Source organism: Ahaetulla prasina, chromosome 8 (genome assembly GCF_028640845.1).
Source record: "Ahaetulla prasina isolate Xishuangbanna chromosome 8, ASM2864084v1, whole genome shotgun sequence".
NCBI lineage: Eukaryota > Metazoa > Chordata > Lepidosauria > Squamata > Colubridae > Ahaetulla > Ahaetulla prasina.
Genome location: NC_080546.1, coordinates 35959114 through 35986142, shown reverse-complemented (window position 1 = coordinate 35986142; position 27029 = coordinate 35959114). Strand labels below are relative to the sequence as shown.

At 38.3% G+C, this 27029-nt stretch overlaps 1 protein-coding gene across 1 annotated transcript in view; it reads right to left on the bottom strand.

Moving 5' to 3' along the window:
- FREM3 (FRAS1 related extracellular matrix 3) overlaps positions 1-11016 on the bottom strand; it is a 99162-nt gene extending 88146 nt beyond the window's left edge. Inside the window, exon 1 of the mRNA XM_058192506.1 lies at positions 487-11016. Within this exon, the coding sequence (XP_058048489.1) occupies positions 487-5680 (5194 nt within the window). The 5' untranslated portion in view covers positions 5681-11016. The remainder of the gene's footprint in view (positions 1-486) is intronic.
- Positions 11017-27029: the final 16013 nt, after the last annotated feature.

Sequence of the window (27029 nt, the reverse complement as noted above, 5' to 3'; positions counted from 1 at the left end):
AAAATTGCTTTCTCATTCCACTGAATAATACATATTACAATTTATATATTTGCTAATATATAACAAGTTTTTAGAATGTTGAGAATTTGTAAAAGTTAAACATTTTACACTGCCAAACATCCGAGAATGCTCATATAATAGATCATATAAATCTATGGCAATTTTAAAATATATTTGTGTCCATAGTGTAAAGCCACTTGACCTACAATGGACTGAGCTCTTTACTGCTAGATTTAAGCCATTATGGGACAGGAAATGCTTTGGCTTACACGATTATGAATCCAGCTAATTTTGAACCTCGCAACAAACCAAATTAAATAAATAATGGATTAGATAAGTGTAATGACCCTATTAAAGAGTAACTTGCTTGTAGATGTTGATCTGTGAATATGATTTTAAAACAACATTCAAACAGACTTCACTGTTTTAGAAACATCGGCCTTCTAAAAAAATGAATAAATAAACTAGTGATTACATAGTACTAACCTTGGGAAAAGGATTTTACACTTGCATTTCCTAGACCAATATTAATGAGAAATCCATGTTTTGGCCCATCTGTGATCTTATATTTCAGTAATTTGTGTGGACTATCTCTGTCTTCTGCTTTGAGAGACTTGCTGGTTATTAGGAAGCCCAGGTGTCCAGTTGCTATATTTCTTAGTGTGGAGATACCCTTGTTCACTACTATTTGTGGTATTCCATTGTCTAAAGCATTGATCTGAATTTTCATCATCTGTGGGTTACGTGTTTCAAGGATGGTATCAGGAAAAACATAAAAATCTGGATGTGTCCCATCCGTTACAGTGAAAGAGAAGCTATCATGATTAGTTTCAGTGCCATCATGTTTGTAGCTGATCATATTTTCATTTAAGTCTTGTTTAGTGAAGCTGGTGACAGAATGGCTGTTGTTATAAATAATTTGACCATGTACAGGAACTTGGGTAATTAAGAAATGGAGTAGATGGTCAGGTGTATCCCGATCATCCACATTTAGCTCAAACGGTGTGATCAGTTTGGTTTCCCCTTCTTGAACTGTGAGGTCATGTAATGTGAGAACTGGCTTCTTATTGTCCACATCAGTAATAGAAACTCTAAAAGTACGGAAGACTGGATTATAGCCATCAGTCACTTCAAACTCAAAACTATCCATCTTCACCTCATCATCTGCAGTATGGATGTAATAAATCTTGTTTCCAGCTAGTTGAAGCTGAGTGAAGGTAGTGACAAGAACTCCAGGATTGTCTGAATTCTCTAAATGACCTCTGCTTGGTGCCCGGGTGATGCTGAACCTAAGTAGTTCGTCAGGACTGTTGATATCACTTGTACTGAGGAGATCTGTAGTGAGAGTCACTTTCCCACCTTCTTTCAAAGTGACTCCTTTATTGATCACCTCGGGAAACACCATATCAATGCCATTGATAGTAATGTAAAAATATCTGTCTATCAAGGGGTTGATGCCATCAGTGACATCAAACTTAAATAAGTCACGGAGTCCCTGTTGGCCTGTATGTGTATAACATATATATTTATGATCTATGTCATCCTGTGTGAAATTCATGCCGAGTGTAATATTGTATAGCACCTCTCTTTCTTTACTTATATGCTGTAATAAGCCATGCCTGGGGGACAAACGAATAATGTAAGTAAGCATCCTGTCTTCAGAGTCTATGTCAGTGGCTTTGAGATCTTGATTGGTGATAACTTTAGATTCACCAACATCTACTTCTAATCCATCATTGATGGACATCCGGGGTGTTTCATCATCAACCAAAATGACCATTATTAATATTTCTTCTTCCACTGTGTGTAGGCCATCAGTGAGCTGGATTTTAAAAGAGTCCTCTTTAGTTTCTGAGTCATCATGCTCATACACAATGCTAGATGCTTCCCGAATTTCTTCTAGAGTGAAATTGGTAACAGACACAGTACCTGTAGCCAGCTGGTTAACAATCTGTCCATTCTTTGGAGGGACAGTTATAAAGAAGCGCAATTCATCTGGGGGAACATCAGCATCGGCACCATTGAGAATGGGTGTGTCAATTACCAAACTCATTCCTTCCAACACCACAAACTCACGTACAAACAATTCGGGCTTCTCATCATTGGTTGGGATAATGATAATTGGAAAGAACTGAGGTGGTGAAAAATTGATACCATCAGAGCACTGGAAAGTCAATCTGTCTTCTAAAGGTTCTATCCCCTTATGGATGCTCTGAACATAGTTGACATGACCAACACGAATATCTTTGATGGAAAATGCACTGATGGGAATCCCAGCTCTGGATTTTTCAGATCCTGGTGCTGGAGAGATATTCTCTAGGTAACCAGCAGTTGACTGTGTTAAAATGGTACAGAGAATATCATCTCTGGGAGTATCAATATCTTCCACATCCAGCAGTTCTAACATTAGCACATTTTTTCCTCCTTCATGAACAGTGAATGGTTCTTCTCCCAACATAACTTCAGGAGCAATGTTGTCCACTGGCAAAAGAGTTACAGTCACACGCACTCCTTCTATTGTACTTCCTCTCACCACCCATTCACTGGACCGATCTGAGATAGTAAGATTGAAAGAATCAGTCTGCTTCTTCAATCCAATCTCTCCACTATTGTGAGCATAAACGACTGCTCCGTTTATGAGATCCTCTTGAGTGAATCTTTTAGAGGGTACTCCATTCACTAAAATACTACCCAGCTTAGGGGGGTCCTCTACAATAAAAGTTAATGCCAGTTCATCAGTATCCTCATCTGTACCCTGGATAAGAGAAGTAGTTATCTCAGTAACACTATTTTCCAGAACATCAATAAAGGCCCCCAAAAGTCCATTACTACTAGGGACCATAATGCTGGGACGTTCATCATCAACTGGTTGAACAGCAATTTTAACTGTGATTGGTACTTGATGAACTTCATCACTTACTTCTAATTGAAAGGAATCACTTCTGTACTCATCACCATTATGCTGATAGGATATGCGACCATTAGTAATGTCATCTAACAGAAAAGATTCACCCTGTACCATCAATCCTTCCTCCAGGTAGCGCAGGTGGCCATGCTGAGGTGTTTCAGTTAAAGTGAAGACAATTCGGTCAGGGTCTGTATCTTTATCAGTAGCATCTAGCTGCGTGGTGGTGAGAAAGAAGCTGTGCCCCTCAAACACTGTGAAACCAGCATTGGTTATTTGTGGGGGCTGATTATTCACTGGCTGCAAGAAGAAAGTAAAAATACCTAGCACGGAATTACCAGCTGCATCTTCTACACTGTAAGTGAATTGTACTACTCTTGGAGTAATTCCAAGTTCTTGGTCTGGTGGTCTATAGGCCACTTTATGGTGATTTATCTGTGCTTGAGTGAAATGGCTAATAGGCATCAGAGGATTGTCAGTCAATACAATTTCACCTGCTAAGACAGGGTGATTTTCATCAATGTCAGTTGGTGATGTAAGCACTGTATATTTTAGCTCTCTGTCATCTGTGTCCAAATCAGTATAACACAGATAATGCTTCTTGAAATGTGTCACTTGGTATTCCAGGACGGTCATCTGTAAAGTTGTCCCTGGGTATAGTTCTGGAGATAGGTTATCTACTGGATGTATCTTGACGATAAACACCTTTTCTTCAGATTGATTTGGTGGGTCATTATCATCTTGGAGATAGAATACAAACTGGTCCATCACTACATTGGTGCTATGAGGTCCAATATGCCTGTAGAACAACTTTCCATCCAGGATATCCTGTTGCAGCCATTCAGTCACTATCTTTTCATATACACCCTCACTGTCTATAAAATGCCAGGGGGATGGATCACTATGATCTTCTTTCATATCTTCTTCTTTTTCATTGGATGATGGAACCTCTTCCTGACGCAACAGAATCTCACCAAAATGTTTCCAGACAGATATACCTGAAGACTTTTTAACCTCCTTAAGCAGAAATCGAATAGTTGAGTCATCAGAGTCTATATCAGTAGCACTGAGAACGAAGGGTGAGATCTGCACTACCTGGTGCTCACTTAGGACCAAGCCAGTGTTGGCATTAAGGAGTGGTGGTTGATCATCATCAGGGGCAATTGTAATTGGATAAAAAAACTCCACCTGGTGTTGTCCATCCTCCATGCGGAAGATAATGTTATCACTGAAACTGTGCTCACTGCCATCATGCTGGTAGATCACCTGTCCAGCTTCCAACTCTGCTGCAGTAAAAAAATGACGACCAGGAGATGCATGCAAAACTCTCAGTTCACCATGTTTTAGACCTCTTGTAACCCAAATCTTCACTTCCCCTAAGTTGTCCTCATCACTGATTACAAGATTGTCAGAAAGCGGCCTTGACTGGCCTTCAAAAAGCATCATCTGAGGGCCGGCAATGCGATTAAAGACAGCCACTGGAGCCAAAGTGTTCATAGGTTTCACCACCACCATGAAGGCAAAGGGCTCTGAAGAGGCACCCTCAGGGTCCAACACCTCCAACTCAAACTGGAAGAGGCGCTCATGGTCTGAGTCCACTGTAGGAGGCTGGTAGGCAATCTTCAGCTCCCTCAATTCCCGCTGAGTGAAAGACCTGAGTGGCCGACTAGGATCATCCGTACTTATCAAGTAACCAGTTGTGGCATCTTGCCCTCCAACGCTGAGCCAGGGAGAGGTGAGATTAAATAGCAGCAGATCTGATGGGGTCTCCAGGTCTTCCGCAGCCAACATGTCAGGGGTGATGGCAGTAAGCACAAACTGGTCCACCTCCATCATGAGCAAAGCCACAAAGCTGGGCTTGGGGGGCGTGTTCTCAATCCCATCCCGAATCCGAACCACAACCTGAAAGTATTCCTGCTGGCTGACGCTCCCGGGAGATCCGCTATCCTCCAGCACTTCCACCCGCATGGGGATGTGGTCGCGGTTGGGGGAGGGCGTGGTAGCCGTGTGCTGGTAGCGGATGCCTTCGCTCAGGAAGCGGCGGCAGTCGTTGCTGTAGCCCGGCGGCAGGGGGCGCCCGTGGGCGTCGATCAAGCGCCCGTAGGCAGGCAGGTGGTTGCCGCTGCTGGACGGGTGAGGGAGGGCGGTGAGGCGGCAGTGGCGGCGCCCGGCTTCTCCCTCCTCGGCGAAGGCGAGGACTTTGGCGTCGAGGGGCTGGCTGAGGCCCCGCAGCTTCTCCACGGCGAGCGGCAGGTTGCGGCTGAGGAGGCGCAGCTGCTGCGACAGCACCTCGGCCTCCAGCGCGAAAGGCACCACGAACGTGCGGCTGGGGGAGTCGTAGCGGAGCTGGAGGCTGAGGCGGTCGCGGCCGGGGCTGCGAGACCCGTAGTGGGTGTAAGTCACCTCTCCGGGACCGAAATCGCAGGGGAAGCGTTGCGGGGAGAGCGCCCCCGGGCGGTGAGGCGCAGGCGGCGGCCCGCTCTCCAAGACGGTCACGATGCACTTGTCGCCCGGCTGCACGCGGATCACCAGGTCCCGGGCGGGATCCAGGGAGACGGAGCGGCCGAAAGGCACGCGCAGCCCGCGGTTGGCCGCCAAGATCCCCGCGGCGCCCCCGTCGGCAGCGTCCGGTTCCGCCGGCTGAAGGAGAAGCGACGGCCCGGCTGAGTCCGGCTGAGGCTGGGTGGTCCCGAGCGCAGCCAGGATAAGGAGCGGGAGCAGCGCCGCCCCGAACGGCGCCCGGCGGCGGCGAAGGTGCCTGGGCGGTTCGGCCATGCCGCCTCAAGCGCTGCCTCCCTCTCTCTCTCTCTCTCTCTCTGGCGGTGAGCGCGAGTTCCAACGGACTTTGGGACCCGGGGACGGCAGGGCGGACGACAAGGTTTAGGAGCCGGGCTTCTGTGCTGCTCCGGAGCGGGGCTCTCTGGGACTCGGCCACTGCCTGCTGCAGGTAGTCAAGGGGAGGAGAGGGGGGTGGGAGCTGGCAGCCCCTCGCACCGCCCAGGAACTGCCTCCCCCTCCCCGGCCCACCCAGGAGCCCAGGCTTAGTTTCTCCACCGCCCGAAGCGGCGGGGAAGCGTCCATTCGCTGAGCGAGCGGCCCCCGAAAGACGGCGAGGGGACGACCCTCCTCCGACCTTCGCTTGCAAGGAAGGCGAGAGAGTTTTTCGCTCCGAGGCTACGATCCCATCGGCAGCGAAGGCGGCGGTTCCGTTTCCAGCGATCTTTGCCTCCGGGGCACTGATTTGTAAGGCGCGAAAGAGCAGGGCTAGTGGCACTGTATTTCTGTCGCTTGCAAGTTGCTACCTTTCCTCCCTCAGGTGAGAAGAGAGGAACGAGGAGCTCTGTGGTCCGGTCCAGCAAAGGTGATAAAAGTGTTACCTTGCAGACGCTTTGGTGCTGCTGCTGCTGCTGCTGCTGCTGCTGTTGCAACAACACAGCTTTCTCTGCTCTTGGAAGTTCTTAGGGATGGGTTCCGTTTAGGTTGGGTTCTGATTCAGGCAGAGTGTGTTGTGTGACATCCTGGAAGACCACGGATGCATTGCTCGGTGGACCCAACTTTTTCTGCATTATATCAAGACAGGAATTCTAAACCAGAATTCCCGGGAATTAGTGTGCAGTATAGATTGGGGAATATGTGTTAGGCTAGCAGGCTAATCAATCAGTTTCTTTCCTAGATCCGATTTAGCAATCAGAATCTCTGGTGATTGTCAAATCCACTCATTCTCATCAACGTTGGGGGGCAGCGGAGTGAATACCCAAACAACATATTTGCCAAATTCATAAGAGTCTGACAGTTCTGATAAAAAACAAGCTATGCTTTAATGTTGGGAACTGACAGATTCATCCTTTGAGCGGAATCACATATGCCAGGCTGCCAGGTGTACTTTATTGACCCAAGCTTGTAATAGAGGTCCTTTGGATTGTGAAGCAAATAAAGTGGCCTGACTAAAGCAAGGGTGGGAAGTACAGATCTATAGTGGAAGTTCAGGACTCCTTCAAACTTTAGATTTTACTAATTATATATTTTGCAGTGGTGCAGAATCTGTAAATCAGATATTTATGTATATCTTGCATTGGCCTGTGTACTGCTAGTATGTAAATTATCTAACTTCACAATCATGTGCAGACTGACTTGGGAATTAGTCCTGTTAGACCCTATACAAACAAATTTAGGTGCCCTGTACTATTGTATTTGTCAGCATATCTGTTTAAAGTCTCAAAAGATTTTTAGAAACCGGAAGACTACATGGGAATAAAAAGACTATATTCCTCAGGCCATAGAGTTAATTTATAAATTCATGAACTAACACAAACCTCTCACAATTCATTTAGTGCACAACAATAATAAAAATTAGAAAAGTAAAGAAAATATGCAAAGCAACACATGATCCACCCAGTACTGACATTTAATAATAATAACAACAACAGCAGCAACAACAACAACATATATATTCATCACAGAACAGGCTCATCTTGAAATTTGCTTCCATGGTACTTCCAGCTTCCCTGTATTTTTATATTTTGTGCCCTCACTATTCCTTTTTACCACTTCTAGCAGTTGCTTCCCATCTTCCATTATAATGCTTTTCAAATTATGGGAGAAATTAAGAGCTTCAGAAGTTAAGCTTGAACGTTGCTCTTAAGAGATTTTAAAAACTTGAATGGGCCATCCTTGCCCATTTAATTCTATGCTTTTGCAAAGATTTCAAGACGCTTTTAGGACATGTTTGTGTTGTCTGCTAAGTTCTTTGCCTCTAGTAATACCAAATAAAAGATAAGAGAAATTGCAATCTTAATGTCTCAGTTTAATAAAGCAACAACTGAAAGGTTAGAAATGAAATTTCTGAATTTGGGTCCAGAGTTTTTATATGCTTTGTGTAATAAGATAGTGCTGCAATATATTATGCCCTGCAGTTGCTGAATAAGGTCCCCCTGTGTCTCATAATTTTGAACTGTATATGCTACTCAGATAATCCAATATAACAGTCCTGTACCTCCAAAGGATTACTGCATACTATGTCATTCATAGAAGTCAAAGGCATAGTGCATGTTGCCCACAATTTTGCCTCCTGAAAAGCAAAAATGCTCAAAAAATACTCATTTTTCATGGCATGATTTTTGCTACTTTATTAAAATGGATGCATTAAGACTTTGCCAGAGGAATGCACCTGATTTTCACTGAGCCTCTCCTAAAGAAATCTTATAAGAATTACCAAAATCTTATGAGATTTTGCACCAAAATGATATGTGATAAAACCTAATCAACTGGGATGAGGGAAACTTAACCAACTGGGATGCTGGTCAGCTGTATAAGATGAATTACTGAACAAATTTGTATTTATTTCTATGCCCTTTCCATTTCTCATTTGTATGACTGCATGAAGCAATTCAGCAGCAGAGAAATTAAAATTCTCACCTAGTGCTCATTTATGTTAATTTTATATACTGATTATCCTGTGAAATATAGTTACAACTATACTATTCTGTCATATTGCTATTTTTTTCCCTGAAGACAATTTTCAAAACATTTAAATACTAACAATAATTGTTTTTCTTGTTGCTTGTCCAGGCAGTCTCCTGAAGGGTTCTTAATTTAAAATACAACTTGCTTATTATATAAATACTTATAGGGATTGCCAATCAGGATAAATTAACGTCAGCATTCCAAAGCACATTTCTTAATAAATCTCCACTATTATTTGAGCAAAGTACTGAAAGATGTACCGTATATACTCGAGTATAAGCCGAGTTTTTCAGCATGTTTTTTGTGCTGAAAAACGTCCCCATGGCTTATACTCGAGTATATACGGCTTATACTCGAGTTTTTTTTTCTTTTCTTTTTTTCACATTATACCGGATGGTGCAAACTTGGCGGGCTTTTGCATTAGCGCGGGGAAGCCCTGCCGGTGCAGTGAGAGGGCGGGGCGGGGGAGCCGCCAGCCTTCTCGGCTGAGGGAGGGAGGCTTTCCCTGACCGGTAGCTGCCTCATTTCCCTCCCTCGGCTTATACTCGAGTCCCCAGTTTACCCCAGTTTTTTGGGGTAAAATTGGGGACCTCGGCTTATACTCGGATCGGCTTATATTCGAGTATATACGGTATATTTGAAAATTGTCATTGATCTGAAATTTTGGAGAATTACTATAGTTTTAGCAATTCATTGTATGTTGAATTTTGATTGTATTTTTAAAAGTATGCTTGAAAAAATAAACATTATGATTATAGTTTTCTCTGACAAGCCAAGTTTTCTAGCAACAGTAAAAACATTACGGGTTATATTTTTAGCCAAGCATGAATAATATATGTAATATATATGTATGTATTAATGACTTTATTCCCTTCCATTTCCAGTTAATGTGAAATTGATTTCTATTACCTTAGTAAATATTACTTTGACTATGAAAACCGTGTTGTACACAAATTAACCTTTAGGTGGTGAGTAAGTTGAGTAGTCTATTGCGGTGTCCCTTTGATGTATCTAAGAGCTGATATTTCAGAGTAGATTACCATGGTAATTATGAACTGCAGGCCGTGTGAACAGAAAGGTCTTTCACAAAAGCTGATTTATGGTAATGCACCATCTCGTCACACTATGATCCTTTATTCACAGTCTCATCAAAATCAGGCATCAAGATGACAGATTGAAATGACTATGAATGTATTGAGATACTTACTGTATAAGCAGATATTTGAAGTCTTTATTTAACTTGGACAAATTGCAGGAAGATTTTTATGAGACTGAAGCTAATTTAATCTTAAAGAAATTCAGGTTTTATAATGAAATTGTGTTTTTCCCATGTAATTTGTAATCATATACTTGCATTTGAAAAGATAATAAATGCATACAATTACAGGTAGTCATCGACTTACCAGCATAATTGAGCCCAACAGTTCTGTTGATAAGCGAGACATGTTAAGTGAGTTTTGTCCCATTTTATGATCTTTCTTGTTACATTTCTTACGTAAATCACATTTGTTAAGTTAGCAACATGGTTGTTAAGTGAATCTGGCTTCCCCATTGACTTTGCTTGCCAGAGTGTTGCAAAAGGTGATCACATATGACCCGAGGACATTGCAACCATCATAAATATGAGTTAGTTGCTAAACATGATCACATGACCATGGGGATGCTGCAATGATCTTAACTGTGAAAAATGGTCATAAGACACTTTGTTTCATGCTGGTATTACTTTGAATGGTCACTAAATGAATGTTGTATTGAAATATAATGCTTTTTGAAACATTCAGCACTAAAACAGTGATCATAAATACAAAATAAAGTTGACTTTCCCCCCCAAAAAATTGTAAAAGTACTGCTATGAAAAAGTACTATTATTTATTTGATTATTTCCACAACTATGTTTTCACAACTTATAACTCATCATTAAATCCATATTATGAAATTAACTCCGCTGTTTGGTTTGTACAACAATGAAGCACCAACAAATCACAGTGGCTAGGTGTCTACAGTACACTGGGCCACAAAGAAGATAACCACATTTTGGTTTAGTAGTCCAGTTCAACCCAACCACCAGATTGATTCTTGGTTTTCCTTCAAAAATGGGAGTGTTTGTTCCACCAATGGAATTCAGTTGGAGATACAGTACTATAGGAGTAGGAAAGATGTCATTTGATTACTTGGCATCTGACTGACTGAATTATTCCTGCAATTATTCCTGCAATTGCCTTACACACTGTAAGCCGCCCTGAGTCTTCGGAGAAGGACGGGATATAAATGTAAATTTAAAAAAAATTCTGACTGTCCATTCCAGTGGTGTTTTGCAGGTCTCACAGTTCTCCAGAGCAATGGGGGGAAGAATACAGAACAGCAAAACAGGCTTCGGAAAGTTATATCAATCTCTGTTTTTCCAGTTAAATGCTGATAGGATTAGAAGCAGTACATGGATAGAAGGAGCCTCTTTATTTGTGGGAGGCAGATCATAAATTCAACTGTAAAACTTACATAAAGATAATGCAACCCTTTTAAAGCTGTTCTATTAAATAAATGGTTGGACTCATTCCCATGCCTGAAATTTATATACCAGAAAGCATTCTTTGAAAGACATGGCAGATATGAAAGGTCAATCAAGACATAGGCCATGGCAAGTGGCAAAGAATTAGAACATGACAGTAGAATTCACGGCCTGTTTTTTGTCTGCAAGTCTTAGCTGCAGAAAGTGCAATCTTCAAAAACCAATCTTCAAACATGATGATCTACGATAAATGGATCATTGGTTTGTTGTTGGTGTTAGCAATGGGAAGTCTGCACTATAGTCTTTATTAGCAAGTTGATCGGATTAAAGCCTCAAATCCACTGAGTAAGAACGAAAAAAAAACCATTCATGCAACTATAATATATAGTAAGAGATACTAAAATATAACAGTTTATAGCATGTTGAAGTACACACACAACTACTCTTTACTGCAGTATAACAGATACTTAAAATTATATGCACAATTAGCATACAGTATATTTACATTATGCAATACTCTTGGTATTTAGAAGGTAATTTTGGCTGGCCTGCTTCCAATTAATTCCAAGGTGATGTACTGACATGTTAGCTCTGAATTTCAAAGTCACATTTAGGCCAAATTGTTGTTAGTGTGTGGGATAAATTATCTGTAGATCTCTAAACATAACCACTTCCTTATATGGCAAAACTTTTATGGTGTATTACTTAAATCATACCAAGTATTGTGATCTACCCTCTTATTGATAAAAAGGTAAGGAATAGTATAGTAGTTACGTATACAATCAATATTTCATGAGAGGAAGCTCATAGCAAACAGGCTAATTTTACAGTTTTTAATCTCAGTTGTTCTTAATGGAAAAGATTTAAGGATGTTAGTTTTATGAAATGCTATGTAGTCCTATGTCTTGTTTAACAGAAACTGTTACTTAGGTATCTGTATCAACATAAGATACAGACTGGAATCCTAAAATTAAAAGATGTCCTATAGCATTATATAGGATTAGGACTATGATTTAATTTCCCAAGTACTGATAAACTGGTCACTACAGATGTAATCTTAACTGATAAAGATAAATTAAAAAATACATTTTTGTTTCTGTTTTAAGCTAACCAGAATTGTGTGGCTACAACTGAATTGGAGAAATTATGATCCAACTATTTAAATCTTAAGGCAATGATGAGTGTACTGTGCCTTCTCAAAATTCTTTTTAAATTTTCACACAATAAAATAATTTAGGGGCTTCTGCCTCCAATATTATTTTGCAGCTGTAAAGAGCAAGGAGATGGTGGAAATCGAGAATTATAGAAGATTTTACACCGAGTCATAAATTACAGGTACTGTTGCTCTCTGATTAGTGAAACATCCACTTCATACATTTATATTTTATTAGCACAAGCTAAACAAATCGTCAGAGTGTATTTCAACTGCATAATATCTGAGGTCTTCAGTTCTATTGCTAAGATGTTTGAAAGGGCAATTCTAAATTCTAAATTATATAAATTATATAAATTATATAATTTGTAAATTATAAATCTAAATTAGAATTCTAATTCTAAGGGCAATGCTAAGATAAAATTGCCTTGTACATTATCACACTGAAATAAGCATCTTTGCTGGAATAATACGCTGAGATTCCATAAAGTGCTAATTATCCAAAAAAAAGAAAAGACCTCAACCACCTCCTTTTTCCATTGGCTGCTTTCCAAGAAGGGAGTCTTCTTTCTTCCAGGCATAATCTGCATTCTTTGTTCTGAGATGTACAATCCAGTATTTAGCTGTATGAAAATACACGTTTTGTTTGATTGTAAGTTTTTAACCAAACAAACTGAAGACTTCTCACAAAGCAAAAACTTTTCAATGTACAAGAGAGAATGCTCCCTTTATAAATGTTTGGTCACAAGGAATTCTACATTCCGTTATGGAGAATCAGTACTGATTTGCTTATGTCCAGGTATCTCCACACCTTTGATCAGTACAGCATCAGTTCTCCTTCATCTAATCAGTTCCCAGGCATGTAATTGCCTTACAACTGATTAAAACAGGGCAATGACTAGACAGTTGCAATATTAAGTGCAATGATCCTCCCCCAAATGAATGATTATTTATAACAACCGTGGAACTTAGTTACCTATTAATATGATGGAAATAAAAAAAAAGGTGCAGAAATGCTTGCCCAAAGAAGATAAGAAAATAACAAATACAGAGTTGCTCATAATGACAATTTATATACACACATATGCAAACATATTTAAAATGAGTATATCAAAGCTCTTATGTTAAAAGAATGTTTTATGGATGGTCAGGCAATTGTCTGGACAGTGCTGAGTTAGGAAATGCTAATAGGTAGGTAAATGCTAACTAAATTCACATTAACTCAATAAATGATTGATAACATTAAAACAACATTCTTTGGAGCCAAGTGTGTAAACTTTGTGCAAGTTCCTTTCCTTTGAAATTTGTTCTTTGCTTCCTTCCTCTTACACTCTTTTGTATCCATTGGATTTCACATTCTCTCTAAAATTCCAGTTCCATTCCTTAGGGATTAACAGTAGAAAAGAAACTTCTCACGAGAGCTTGGAGCATTCTGTTATTGTTAAGAATATCTTCGATTTGCTGATTGCGTTTATACGCATGTGAGGGGAAAAAGCAAGTGAATTACTTTTGGAAGGAAGACACATACCTCTCCCTCAAAGCAAACATTTGATAGTGGATATAAAGTTCCTGCTCATCACCCCCTCCTCATTCTAAATTGGCTTTTCTTGAGGGTCCATGACCTCAATAGTTCAAAAATAAATATTTTAAAAAACAACAGTCAATTAAAAATACACTATGAGAAAAACTAAAAAAAAATGTCAGTGATAGTGCTCTTGAAATTCACCCTAAAATGAATAATTAAAAGCAATTTTTTTCCCTTAGCAAGCTGTTCCAGAATCTAATAATTACCATCTCAGAGACTTGGTCTCTTATACTCAATCCAGTGCCCATTTGCTGGTGGGGGTGAGACTGGAAAAGAAAACTGCAGAACAGTTCACAGACAGATCTAAAGGAGATGATTCTAATTAGTTCATGGTGCTTTTCAAGAAATAATGGGAAACGTCGTTATCCAACCAACCAAAGCACAGCTATCATGGAAAAGAAAAAAATTATATACAGCAGACGATAAAAAGTAATGTGTGTGTACTTTGAACAATAGCCTGTTCACTAGGATGCTTGCTTGCAGCTGTTTGGTGTGTTACCATCCTTTTAATCCCAGTGCTATTTCTTCCTGTCTGGAAGCAACAAAGAAGAAGAATCTTGGAAAGATAACACAGCAAATGAAATCTTGTCCTTTTCATATTCTCTTCTGGCAGCTCTCAGCCTCAGTGCTTTTATTTTTATCGGGCTTTACACGTGGTCCTGTTGGCCTTTAGCAGCATGCTACAGATTCTTGCCAAACTCTGTATTACATTATCTCAGTGATACGTTTGCTAAAGTCCTATGAAACCAGATGCTGGTCTTACTCTGTATGTCCTTGCTCTGTCACAGATAATTGAGAATCCTATGAGTAGCTCCTACCTACTGTAGATTAAATATAGTGAGGATTTAGTTGGCTCCCTATCATGCTTGCCTGCTGCCCCACCCTATCTAATTTTAGATGCGCATGGAGTGTATTTCTCTCAGCTCTCCAATTTCTTTGTTGCTAAAATAAAGTTGGAGGGGGTGAAGGGGAAAGGAAGCTTCCTTTGAGAAATTGAGTGTGTTGCACCATATTTATTTCATTCATTTTTATGGCTCCAGGATATAAGAAATGTAGTAAAATGCATGGGGTCCTAAGATTTTATCAGGAAAGGATGATATAGCAACAACCTTATGCATTAGTTGATAATAATTTTTCCTGTTTTGCAGATCAATAAAATGAGGCTATGATTTAAAGTACATTATAATAGAAAGTTAAGATAGAAATTTTTCAAATCATATTTTGAAAAAGAAATACTCATTTTGAGAATATGATTTATCTTCACAAACTATTTTGCCATCTTAATGTATGATGGCAGAATAAAAGCAGTTAATATTAGCCTGATTTGCCATGAGTTTCCTCTAACGAAATATTGATTGCATGCATATCTACTATAATATTCCTTGCCTTTTTATCATAACAGCATAGATCACATTACTTAGCATGATTTAAGTAAGTCTGTGTATAAAAGTTTTGCCAAATAAGGAAGTGCTTATATTTGTCTTAATATATGGTGCCATATTAATCTAAGGCTTTCTGAATGGAGAACCAATTTGTTGAATTGGTTAAAGCACCAAACTAGAAAGCAAGAGACTGAGACTTCTAGTCCTGGCTTAGCCATGACAGCCAGCTGGGTGACTTTGGACCAATCAGTCTCTCTCAGCCCAACCCAACTCACGGGGGCAAAATAGGATGAAGAAAGTGTGTTGGATATATTCACACCTTGAGTTATTTTTAAAAATAATAAAGGTGGGATACAAATAAATAAATAAAATTTGCAATATTCTATACTTAAGTTTGCCATAGATACAAAACATTGATATATATATATCAATATATGCATGTTAGATATGTATGAGAAGCTCCCCACCCCGAAGAATGAAATATTTTGGGAAATATTTAAAAGACAGAATATTATTTTTCCCCAAGGAGAAATGGACAAGCATGTTTTTAGAGGCAGAAAGCAGGCCCAAATAAACAGAATCTTTCCAATCATCCTCCATGTTATTTCCAGCGTCTTTCTCCCAGCTTTGAACTGAACCAGATGAATTTTCCTTCCAACATGTCAGTTTTACTATTGACTGAAAGGATTTGAGGGGGAAAAATACCTTAATAAAACATGCAAAGGATATAAGATGAGAAGCTGCTGTATGCTGAATAACAGAATTTACTATTATGACTAACACATAATAATATAGCATTTCTCTAGGATTCAGGTTTCTTTACCAGACATAGACAGACATAGACAATTGTCTATTTTTGATCTGGAATTACCAGTAATATTCCTGTAGTATCTCAATATGTAGTCTGTGAGGTGGAAAGTTCTGAGCCAGCCTAGAAGACAGAATTCACATAGAATCGATTTAGGAGTCCTTGGAATGAAGTACACTTGATTTTCGGTGACTATTATTTCTTTTTTATTCAACTAAATTAGAATAATAACAAAAAAGTATACATTAGTTATGAAATGGACAAAGGCCAAAAATGTTTTCACATACCATTTTCACAAACACAAAGTATAAATATACAGTATGCCTGTTTATATACTTTGCAGAGGCACAGAATGGTTTGTTTTGGGATTAGTGAAACCAAGTCACTGTGGTTTGTAAACTACGGCTTCTTTATTTATTTACTATGGCTGGCCATCTCAGTGAATGTGGCTCTGGATGACCAACAACTAAAAACAATGTCACAACGATTACGAAATAATATACCAGGTTGTCCATCCCAGTTATATTTGTTGTTCTGTGACAACTTCTCTGGCTCTAAATTTGGTTTAGAATGAAAACGCTATTGAATCATAGATTTTGAGATTAGTTTAATAGATAAATAACTAAAACATAATTAAACTGACATTTTTAAAAACACTGGCTCTTTATTTTAAAGAATATACATTTTTGAGAGGAAGATTATTAGTTTGATTTCATGAAAACTTTAATCTTGAAATATGGAAAAAAATTGTTATCTTTTAAGTTTCATTTAAGTGTAATAATAATAATAATAATAACAACAGAGTTGGAAGGGTCCAACCCCCTGCCCAGGCAGGAAACCCTACACCACTTCAGACAAATGATTATCCAACATTATCTTAAAAAATTCCAGTGTTGGAGTGTTCACAACTTCTGCAGGCAAGTTGTTCCAATTATTAGTTGTTCTAACTGTCAGGAAATTTCTCCTTAGTTCTAAGTTGCTTCTCTCCTTGATTAGTTTCCACCCATTGCTTCTTGTTCTACCCTCAGGTGCTTTGGAGAATAGTGGCAACCCCTGAGATATTGGAACACTGCTATCATGTCTCCCCTAGTCCTTCTTTTCATTAAACTAGACATACTGAGTTCCTGCAACCGTTCTTCATATGTTTTAGCCTCCAGTCCCCTAATCATCTTTGTTGCTCTTCAGTCCCTTAATCATCTTTGTTGCTCTTCTCTGCACTCTTTCTAGAGTCTCAACCAGTGGTGGGTTGCCCCCGGTTCGCTTTGGTTCTGTAGAGCCGGTAGTAAAATTCTGCTGGAGTTTGGAGAACCGGTAGTAATGGCTGGCTGGCCATGCCCCGAACCGGTTCTCCAATCATCAGAGGTTTGTGGGTTTTTTTACTTTTAAAAGCCTCTTTTCTTCAGCCAAAAAAAGGCTTTTAAAAGAAAAAAAAAACCCTCTGATGATTGCGTGGCTGAGCAGGGTTCCTCAGAGGATCCTTTTAAAAACTTTCTTTCCTCTGGCCCACCCAATCCCCCCTCCTCACTTACTTAATTAAGTAAGCTCCTTTCAGGCTCGCTTTCCTTCGCTTCTCCAATCAGTTGTATCAGCTGCAACTGACTATGCCTTCCTGCAATCCATGTGCCTTTGCTGGCTGAGGAACTCTGGGAGTTGAAGTCCACAAACTTTAAAGTTACTAATGTTGGAGACCCCGATCTAAAAAATATAAATAAAATAATAAAATATTTGTGCAGCTTTCTGAGATTTGGTGTGTTTCTGTAGTGTTTCACTCTAATTACACAAACACACAAAATCTCACAAAGCTGTATGTGGCATAGTGTGTGTTTGTGTGTGTGTGTGAGAGAGAGTCTGTTGTGTTGTGTGTGTGTAAAGTGTGAAAGTTGGTTTTTGAGCTTTTTGTGGCTTTGTGAAGTTCCTGCTTGTTGCATGGGCCCTTTTGGGTGAAGTGCAGCTGCTTTTACATTGTGTGTGAGTCAGTTGTGTTGTGTTGTATGTGTGTAAAGTGTGAAACTTGGTTTTTGAGCTTTTTGTGGCTTTGTGAGGTTCCTGCTTCTTGCAGGGGCCATTTTGGGTGAAGTGCAGCTGCTTTTACATTGCGTGTGAGTCAGTTGTGTTGTGTTGTGTTGTGTGTGTGTAAAGTGTGAAAGTTGGTTTTTGGTACCTCTTATTGTTTTGTATACTTTGTTTATTATTTTTATTATTTATTATTTTATTATTTATTAATTAATTAATTTATTATTATTTATTGTTATTGGCCACGCCCACCCAATCACATGACCACCAAGCCAAGCCCAGTGTCACATGACCATCAAGCCACACTCACAAAATAAGCCCACAGAACCGGTAGTAAAAAGGTTTAGAACCCACCCCTGGTCTCAACATCTTTTTTACATTGTGGCGACCAAAACTGAATGCAATATTCCAAGTGTGGCCTTACCAAGGCATTATAAAGTGGTATTAACACTTCACGTGATTTTGATTCTATCCCTCTGTTTATGCAGCCCAGAACTGTGTTGGCTTTTTTGGCAGCTGCTGCACACTGCTGGCTCATATCTAAATGGTTGTCCACTAGGACTCCAAGATCCCTCTCACAGTTATTACTATTGAGCAAGGTACCACATATCTGGTACCTGTGCATTTTGGTTTTTTGGCCTAAATGTAGAACCTTACTTTTTTCACTGTTGAATATCATTTTGTTAGATAGCGCACAATGTTCAAGTCTGTCAAGATCCTTCTGTATCTTGAACCTATCTTCTGGAGTGTTGGCTATTCCTGCCAGCTTGGTGTCATCTGCAAATTTGATGAGTTCCCCATTTATCCCCTTGTCCAAGTCATTGATGAAGATGTTGAAGAGTACTGGGCCTAAAGCAGAGCTTTGGGGTACTCTACTGCATACTTCCCTCCATGTGGATGTAGTTCCATTGAGGTCTACACGTTGAGTGCGGTTGGTCAGCCAGGTATGAATCCATCTGGGGGTGGTGCTGTCTAACCCACATTTTTCTACTTTATCTAGTAGTAGGTTATGGTCTACTTTTTCAAATGCTTTACTGAAGTCCAAGTAAATTATATTGACAGCATTCCTCTGGTCCACTAATTTTGTCACTTTGTCAGAGAATGCAGTAAGATTAGTCTGGTATGATCTGTTTTTAACAAACCCATGTTGTCTTTTGATTATTACTTTGCTTCTAGGTGTTTGGTGATTTGTTGCTTGATTATCTTTTCCAGAATCTTCCCCGGTATTGAGGTCAGGATGATAGGTCTGTAGTTTCCTGGATCTGTTTTTTTTTTCCCTTTTTTGAAGATGGGAACTACATCAGCTCTTTTCCAGTCCTCTGGCAGTTCCCCTGTGCTCCAGGATCTTTGAAAGATATAGTTCAGTGGTTCTGAGATCTCATCTGCCTATTCCTTCAGAACCTTGGGGTGTAATCCATCCAGTCCTGGTGATTTAATTCGTCTAGGGTAGATGGGTGTTCACTTACTATTTTCTTCCCTATTTTAACTTGTGTTCCTAATCTGTTTTTTGTATTGCTGTTTTTGATAGGTTGGATTGTTTTTTCCTTTTGTGTAAAGACAGATGCAAAAAATGAATTAAGTAGATCTGCTTTCTCCCTGTTGCTTGTCACCTTCTTGCCACTTTCTCCCAGCAATGGGCCAATTGTTTCCTTGACTTTTTTCTTGTTTTTTAACATGTTGGAAGAAGCTTTTTTTGTTATTTTTTACTTTTATCGCAAGCCTTTGTTCATTGTGAGCCTTAGCTTTCCTCACTTCATCTTTACAGGCTTGGGCTGTTTGCTGATATTCTGCCTTAATTATTTGCCCCTCTTTCCACTTTTTATACTTGTCCTTTTTGTCTTTCAATTTGTCAGATAGTTCTTAATGCATCCATGCTGGTTTCTTTTGAGATCTATTATTTTTCTTCTTCATTTGTATTGTGCTGGACTGGGCTTTTATAATCTCACTTTTCAAAATTTCCCAAGCTTCTTGAGTTGTTTTCCCCTTGAGGATTCTCATCCATGGAATCCTTCTCAAGCTCTCTCTAAGTTTATTGAAATTAGCTCTCTTAAAGTTCAAGACTCTAGTTTGACTTTGTTCTACTACTTGTGTTTGCATAATGTTGAATTCTAGTATTGCGTGATCACTTGCCCCCAAGATTCCTGTAGATTCAATACCTTCTATCATTTCATCTCTGTTAGTCAGAATTAAGTCCAATATGGCTGATCCCCTTGTTCCCTTCTCTACTTTTTGGGAAACAAAGTTGTCTGCTAGGTTTGTTAGGAACCTGTTGGATCTTCCACTTGGTGCAGAGTTTGTCTCCCAGTTGATGTCAGGGTAGTTAAAATCCCCCATTACTACTGTGATGTGTTTTCTACATACCTTAGTTAGCTGATTAGCAAAAAGTTCATCTACTTTTTGGTTGGTTGGGTGGCCTATAGTACAGACCTATGGCAATGTCATTCCCCCCCCCCTCTTTAATATTGACCCAAATGCATTCAAGATAATTTTCATCATTGTTGTGCTGTAGAGATGTAGTTATTTCTTATATATAGTGCAATTCCACCTCCTCTTTTATTTGGTCTATTTCTTTTAAACAATTTATATCCCTCTAGATGTATGTTCCATTTGTGGGGTTCATCCCACCAAGTTTCCATAATGGCAACAATATCATATCTGCCCTCATTTACTTGAATTTCTAATTCCTCATATTCTATGCATTGGTGTATAGACATTTGAGTCCATTTTGATTGACCTTGTGTTTACTGTCTATATAACCTATGTTGTGCCTGACTGCCCCTACTTTTTTGCCACCTGTTTGATTAGTGCACATGGTATGGCACTCACTATTAAATGCTTGGTTTTGCTTGACAATAATCTTACCCACACAGACATCTATGTTACATGCACTGATAACCCTATTAATTTTGGATTGCTGGGGACAGAAATGTTCTGTATCAATTAATTCTCTGTCCCTGCTGTTCAGTTTAAATGTTTATCCAGAATATCTGTTAATTTATTGCTAAGTAACTCAGTCCCTTTCTTTGAGGGATGCAATCCATCTCTTTTGTGTAGTTTTTCATTGGACCAGTTGCAGACAATCATGACTAATAAAACCAAAGCCTTCCCTTTTACACCACTCCTTTAGCCACACATTAAACTCTTCTACATGCTAGCCTTTATCTTTTTGTTCTTTATATACCGGTAAAACCTCTGAAAAGATAAGCCTACAACCTATACTTCATATCCCAAGTTTTGGAAATCATTCTGCGCAGAAAGTACATCCTTTTGGGACAGATCATTTGTGATAAGATGTATAATAGCATCAACATCACAGTCCTTGCTGGCATTCTTGACTATCTCAAGAATACACCTCTTGTCTCTGCTGGCAGTAGCACCTGGCAGACACCTGACTTCTTTCAAAACCTCCATATCCTTTCCTAAATTTACATCCCTTACAATTGAATCAAAAGGTGGCTTCTCTTTTTGGATACTGTGTTCTTCTTGTGTGACCGATGTGTAATACCTGATTCACACTTTCCCCTTTCCAAAGTAAGTTCTTCATCTCGGACCATGATCCCTTGCTTATTTGAGTTATCAGTACCTTGACCTGTCATTTAGTGTCCTATTAAGGTCAGCAAAGGCACTATATCTGTTATACTGGGACACTGCAAAAGCTTTGTATTTATGGTTCACAGCTCTCGCCCTGCCAGATCCCACGGTTGTCCATTCTGCCCTTCTCCTGCAGGATCTTTTTGGTAGAGGGGACTGTAGAAAAAGCTGAGATTTATTTTTTAAGAACAGAAGTTGCATTTCTTAGCAGACGTCTTTAGATATAAGACTCATTGAAAAACCAGTTGCATATCAATTGGTATTGTATTTAAAATAATGTTCCAGGAATTTCAATATACCCGAAACATTTTGAAGTTATCAACCAATAATTTGGATAGCATCATGCTACAAAGGCAACTTGCTAAAAATTTTAAAATTTTGTTACAAATTTTTGTTTTATCAAAATTTGGCTCAATAGATTGGCAGATTAAATAACAATTTAGCTTTGCTGCATCCCTTTTTTATTTTTATTCTGCATCAGAAAATGTTCATTATTTTGTATTTTATGAATTAAAACTTTATACTGCTTTTATTTCACACATGAAAGTTTTAATTTACTTTCTAAAAGCCATTCTCAAAACAAAGTGTCTATATAATCAATATCCAAAAACAGAAGAAGAAAACTGAATGTGATTTAATTCCCAGGATACAACAGAACAGTAGTATTTTACCTGTATATTGAATTAAATTCTAAAAGGTCAAAAATCTAGTATCCAAAAACAGCAATTCACTGTCCTTTGGTTAAATTTGTAAAGTCCCGCCTTTTTTTCCTTTTGTTGCCAGTCTGATATTTACATAAACCAAGATTTGCTTTACTAATCAGCAAGAGGCAACCCAACGTTTAACGTTTCTTGATTCCTTATCACATCTCACCTCCAGGAAACTAGCAACCAATTTGTCAATACATATCAAAAGTTTCTGTAAACCTATCCTTTTAGTAGATTTACCTCACCACTTTGTACCATTTCAAAAGCATCTTTGTCTTCTGTATTATGTATTATACACTAGTGTCTTCTTATAACTCTGATCAAATCAGTACACATTTTGTAAAGTAGACTTTGGAAAATAATCCAGGATAAGAATATAAGCAACCAGATCTGGAAAAAGTTTACATTTAGTCTTATCACAAGGGATTATTTACAACATACTCTCTATGCTAAAATGAATGGACTGTGAAAATCTGTGATGGTAATGACACCACATATTTTAAAAGTTATTCTACTCCACCCCCCAGAAAACCACAGCCACTTATAAACTGCAAAAAGGATGTAGCGTTCAAGTGTTAAATTCAAACCACCATGTAATACTTTAAAAGTTATTTTCTGATTTCATTTTTCTTTCTCTCTTATCCTTTGCTGGATTGTTATGGTCAATTTGTTTTAGTTTGTAAATAACTTGCATTTTATATTATATTCAAAACGATGTAAACAAGTGTTTCCTTCAAAAATTGTGTCTTGGATATCTGAACTTGGAAGGGTAATGCGGCAAAGATGTAATTATATACATTTTGCTTTTCCTATTCCAGGCTTCTGTAATCTCACTTTCTATTCTCATGCTTTGCTGTAGAGATCAAACACACTTTCTCTATTTATCTCTTCCAAATCACACACTGGAAACTATTTAGATATAGCAGCAGCTGGATAAGCCTTAATTATAGAGTATGCTTATAATTGGAATTTACATTACACATGGTGATCGTTTTCCTACTCACCATTAGGCCTGATAGGGACTCTTTAATTGGAAAGACATTTGGCAACTTTGCTGGATGAATGTCATATAGTTGAATATACTGCCTTGGATTCATATTTCATGAATTTCTAGGCACTGTGGTTCATATACAAAGATTTTCTGACATATATTTGTGTTGTCATATGTTATGAAAGCACAGCTAACTGAATTCTTTACCTGCTTTTTCAATAATATAGTATAAGGAAAAAAAGATCTTATACAGAGGTATTTTCCAGAAATCTAGATTCAATTGGATCGGTGGTGCCTCTTATCAAAGTGATTTATAATTAACCTTATAAACTCTTCCACTATCTTGTCAAGGCATTGTGATATGCAAAGATATATAACTCCAAAACTCACTACACAGGAAAAAAAATAATTATCCAGAAAGTATGTCACATTGCTTTATCATAGCAGGAAAGACTTAAACAACTATTAATATTCCTTATAGATCCTGTATCCTTTTTCTTTATACTAGTTGAAATACTGTGTGCAGTTCTGGTCACATGATTCAAAAAAGATATTGAGACGCTAGAAAAAGCCACAAAGATGATTAGAGAACTTGAGAATGAAACTTGATAAATCGTCACAGGAACTGGGTGTATCTAGTCTAACAAACAGAAGGACTGGAGTGACTTGAGAGCAGTCTTCCAATATTTGAGGGACTGCCACAGAGAGGAGGGGGCTGACCTATTCTCCAAAACACCTGAGTATAGGACAAGAAGCAATAGATGGAAACTAAGCAAGAAGAGAACCAATTTAGAACTAAGGAGAAATTTCTTGACAGTGAGAAAAATTAATCAGAGGAATGTCTCCAGAAGTTGTGGGTTAAAATCATTGATGATTTTAATGAAGAGACAGGACAATCATTTGTCTGGAATAGTATAGGTTTCTCCTGTTTAAGCAGGGAGGCGGACTAGAAGACCTCCAAAGTCTCTTCCAAGTCTGATATACTGTTAATACTGTTAAAGAGATACATTTGGATCCAGAGGGTCCATGAGCAGAAACACAGGACACTGTACGGAGAAAAAAAGAGAAGGAAGGTGTTTTTCTCATTTTATTTTATTATTACGGTATCTTCAGAAGCCCTTCTATTTGAGTCCTGTAAAAATCATTTGACCCTGTATTATTTATTTATTTATTTATTTATTTACATTTATATCCCGCCCTTCTCCAAAGACTCAGGGCGGTTTACAGTGTGTAAGGCAATAGTCTCATTCTATTTGTATATTTACAAAGTCAACTTATTACCCCCCCCCCAACAATCTGGGTCCTCATTTTACCTACCTTATAAAGGATGGAAGGCTGACTCAACCTTGTATGCAACCTTTTTCATACTATTGGGAAGTAACTTCCCAATATAAGTCAAATGTTTCTTTCCTGTTATTCCAGACCTGGAGTAGATTAAATTCAGTTAATACTAGTGGTCTGCCATCTTAACAGCTCCTTCCTTCCTTCCTTCCTTCCTTCCTTCCTTCCTTCCTTCCTTCCTTCCTTCCTTCCTTCCTTCCTTCCTTCCTCTTCAACCAGGTTCTAAACAGTTGCTTAAACAGTATTTTATGTGATGTTTTATCTATGGTATTTACAGTCTGACAAGATTGCAATATTTTTAATATTAATATTTTTTAAAAAAATTATTATCCATTTATAAAGATTCCCTAGTGATATTGGTACGATACATTGCTGATATCAGAAGTTTCAAGTCAGAAGTCATATTTTGCTTGGTTTCCCTACCTGTTGTACTAGTGAAAAAAAAATGGATCGTGGCACTGTTGACCAGCATAAATGAAACAAAAATTATAAGGCAATAATAACACTTTTATTTCAAAAAGATATTTTATTTCATGAAATTGTTTTCCTTATTTTCAAATTCAAGTGCGGCTGGCTGTTATTTATTCAGTAAGAGATTTTGAGATTACCTGACTACTAAACCTATTTATTTCCCACTTTTGTGGTAGAACCCAGAATTAGTATATTAAGAGATAATTTGAAATCTCCACTGATGTTACATTGTTCCTTGGTGGTTCAGTTGCTTTGAAATAATTTAGTTATCAATGAGTTTTTTTACTTTATTCATTTTATTGTTATTAAAATTGTACTTACAACACTATGGTGATATTTATGGAAAAGCAATATAAGATATAAATAAAGTGTACAAATAAGATCTCCATCATATTGAGGTAAATTTTTATAGAATTTATTAGTTTATGAAAAAGAACAGGTGGCTCAAAAGATAAGTAGTAAAGTGGTGATGTTTTAATGCATTCCTTTTATCTTTCCAAGTGCCTGGATGCTCTTGCAGGTGGCATAATTTATCATATTCACTAGAATAAAACTGGAAAAGATTTGAAAGGTATATTTAATTAAAATGTTATATACTAAGTGGTTTGTAGTAGTCTAACTGAAATAAGTTCTTTTGTCAAATAACTGTTATTTGTAATATTAATCTATTTCACTCTGACAACTTTTTGTTGAACAAATTGAAATGGGACACATGTAACAATTAGAACTGAATAAATATATAACCAATTTTGTTTTTTGCTGATAAAGAAATAAAGGGAGACTAGTATAGATCTATTTCAAGCTATTTAGCTTTCATCAGCTAGTCATACCCTTACTTGGATTTGAATTTGAGCCAAGTTCGAATCCAAGTAAGGGTATGGCTAGCTGATGAGAACTAAATAGCTTGAACTAGATCTATACTAGTCTCCCTTTATTTCTTTATCAGCAAAAAAACAAATTTGGTACAAAATAGTTTGTCATGAAAGCGCCTGCCTGAAGGCTCCTGGATTGGAGCTGAAAGGGAAGCAGTATGCTCCCTTCCATATTGGAGCAGACCAGGTTCTTCGACATAAAAACACTATACACACAACACACACACACACACACACACACACACACACACACCATAATTTCAGGGTCCATGTATATTAATTTCTACATAAGCTGGGAACAAGAATTGAAATGTGGTACCAATAAAAAAAATTCACCCCATATTACTTAAGTGATCGTTGCAAATGCCCTACTTCAGCTTTATTATTAGGGTGCACTTTGGTGAAAATTGTATGAAGATACAATTGGTGAGCATGTGCATATACTTATAAAATGGTACTTCTATAATATTAAGAATGAAATCCAGATACAAACTAAATTAATCCTTTCAGGAATGTGGCCCTGATCAGTCTGTGATGGCAACGATCATTCATTCATAATAAAAGTAGAGTTTCTGAACGAAAGTGTCTTTGTGAACATCAGCATCCCAACCTTCATCTAATTTAACTCAATTCTTATGGTGGTTCAAGTTCTTGAAAGGTGAGGAGCAATGAAAAACTGTGGCTAATACAAACATAGCAACAATGGTTCCCATTCTTTATTGAAAAGGCTAAGCTGGACTAGTGCAGAAAAAAGTAGACCTCATTTGCAATGCAACTTAGGACAATACACATCTCTGTGTTGAAAATAAATAGTATTTACAGTGGAGTTAATAGCCCCAATTTTAAGAAAATTTTCCAGTCATTCTGATCAATTTTACTCCTAGGTTGTGGTTTTTGTTTTTTTTTTTTACTTTTAGGCATTCATGACCTTCTTACTGTGGCTAAATTTTTCTACTTCATACGCAAAATAAAACTGATTGAAGATATCACCACTTAATTTTATTATTTGTTCTTTTTATACTTAGATATCAAATAAATTTTTGGAGCCATAATGTAGCCTGCCCAATATTCATGTATTGGAAAGAATGCTCAAAGAAATATCACAACTGGGCAAAAGAGCATTGTGACAAATTCCATTTTCCTTTTTCACTTGCAAGAGAATTCTTCTAAATAGGGAAAGGGAGCAGCCAGACCCAGACATCCAGAGACCAAGCAGTGCCTGAATCAATATATTTGGCCAA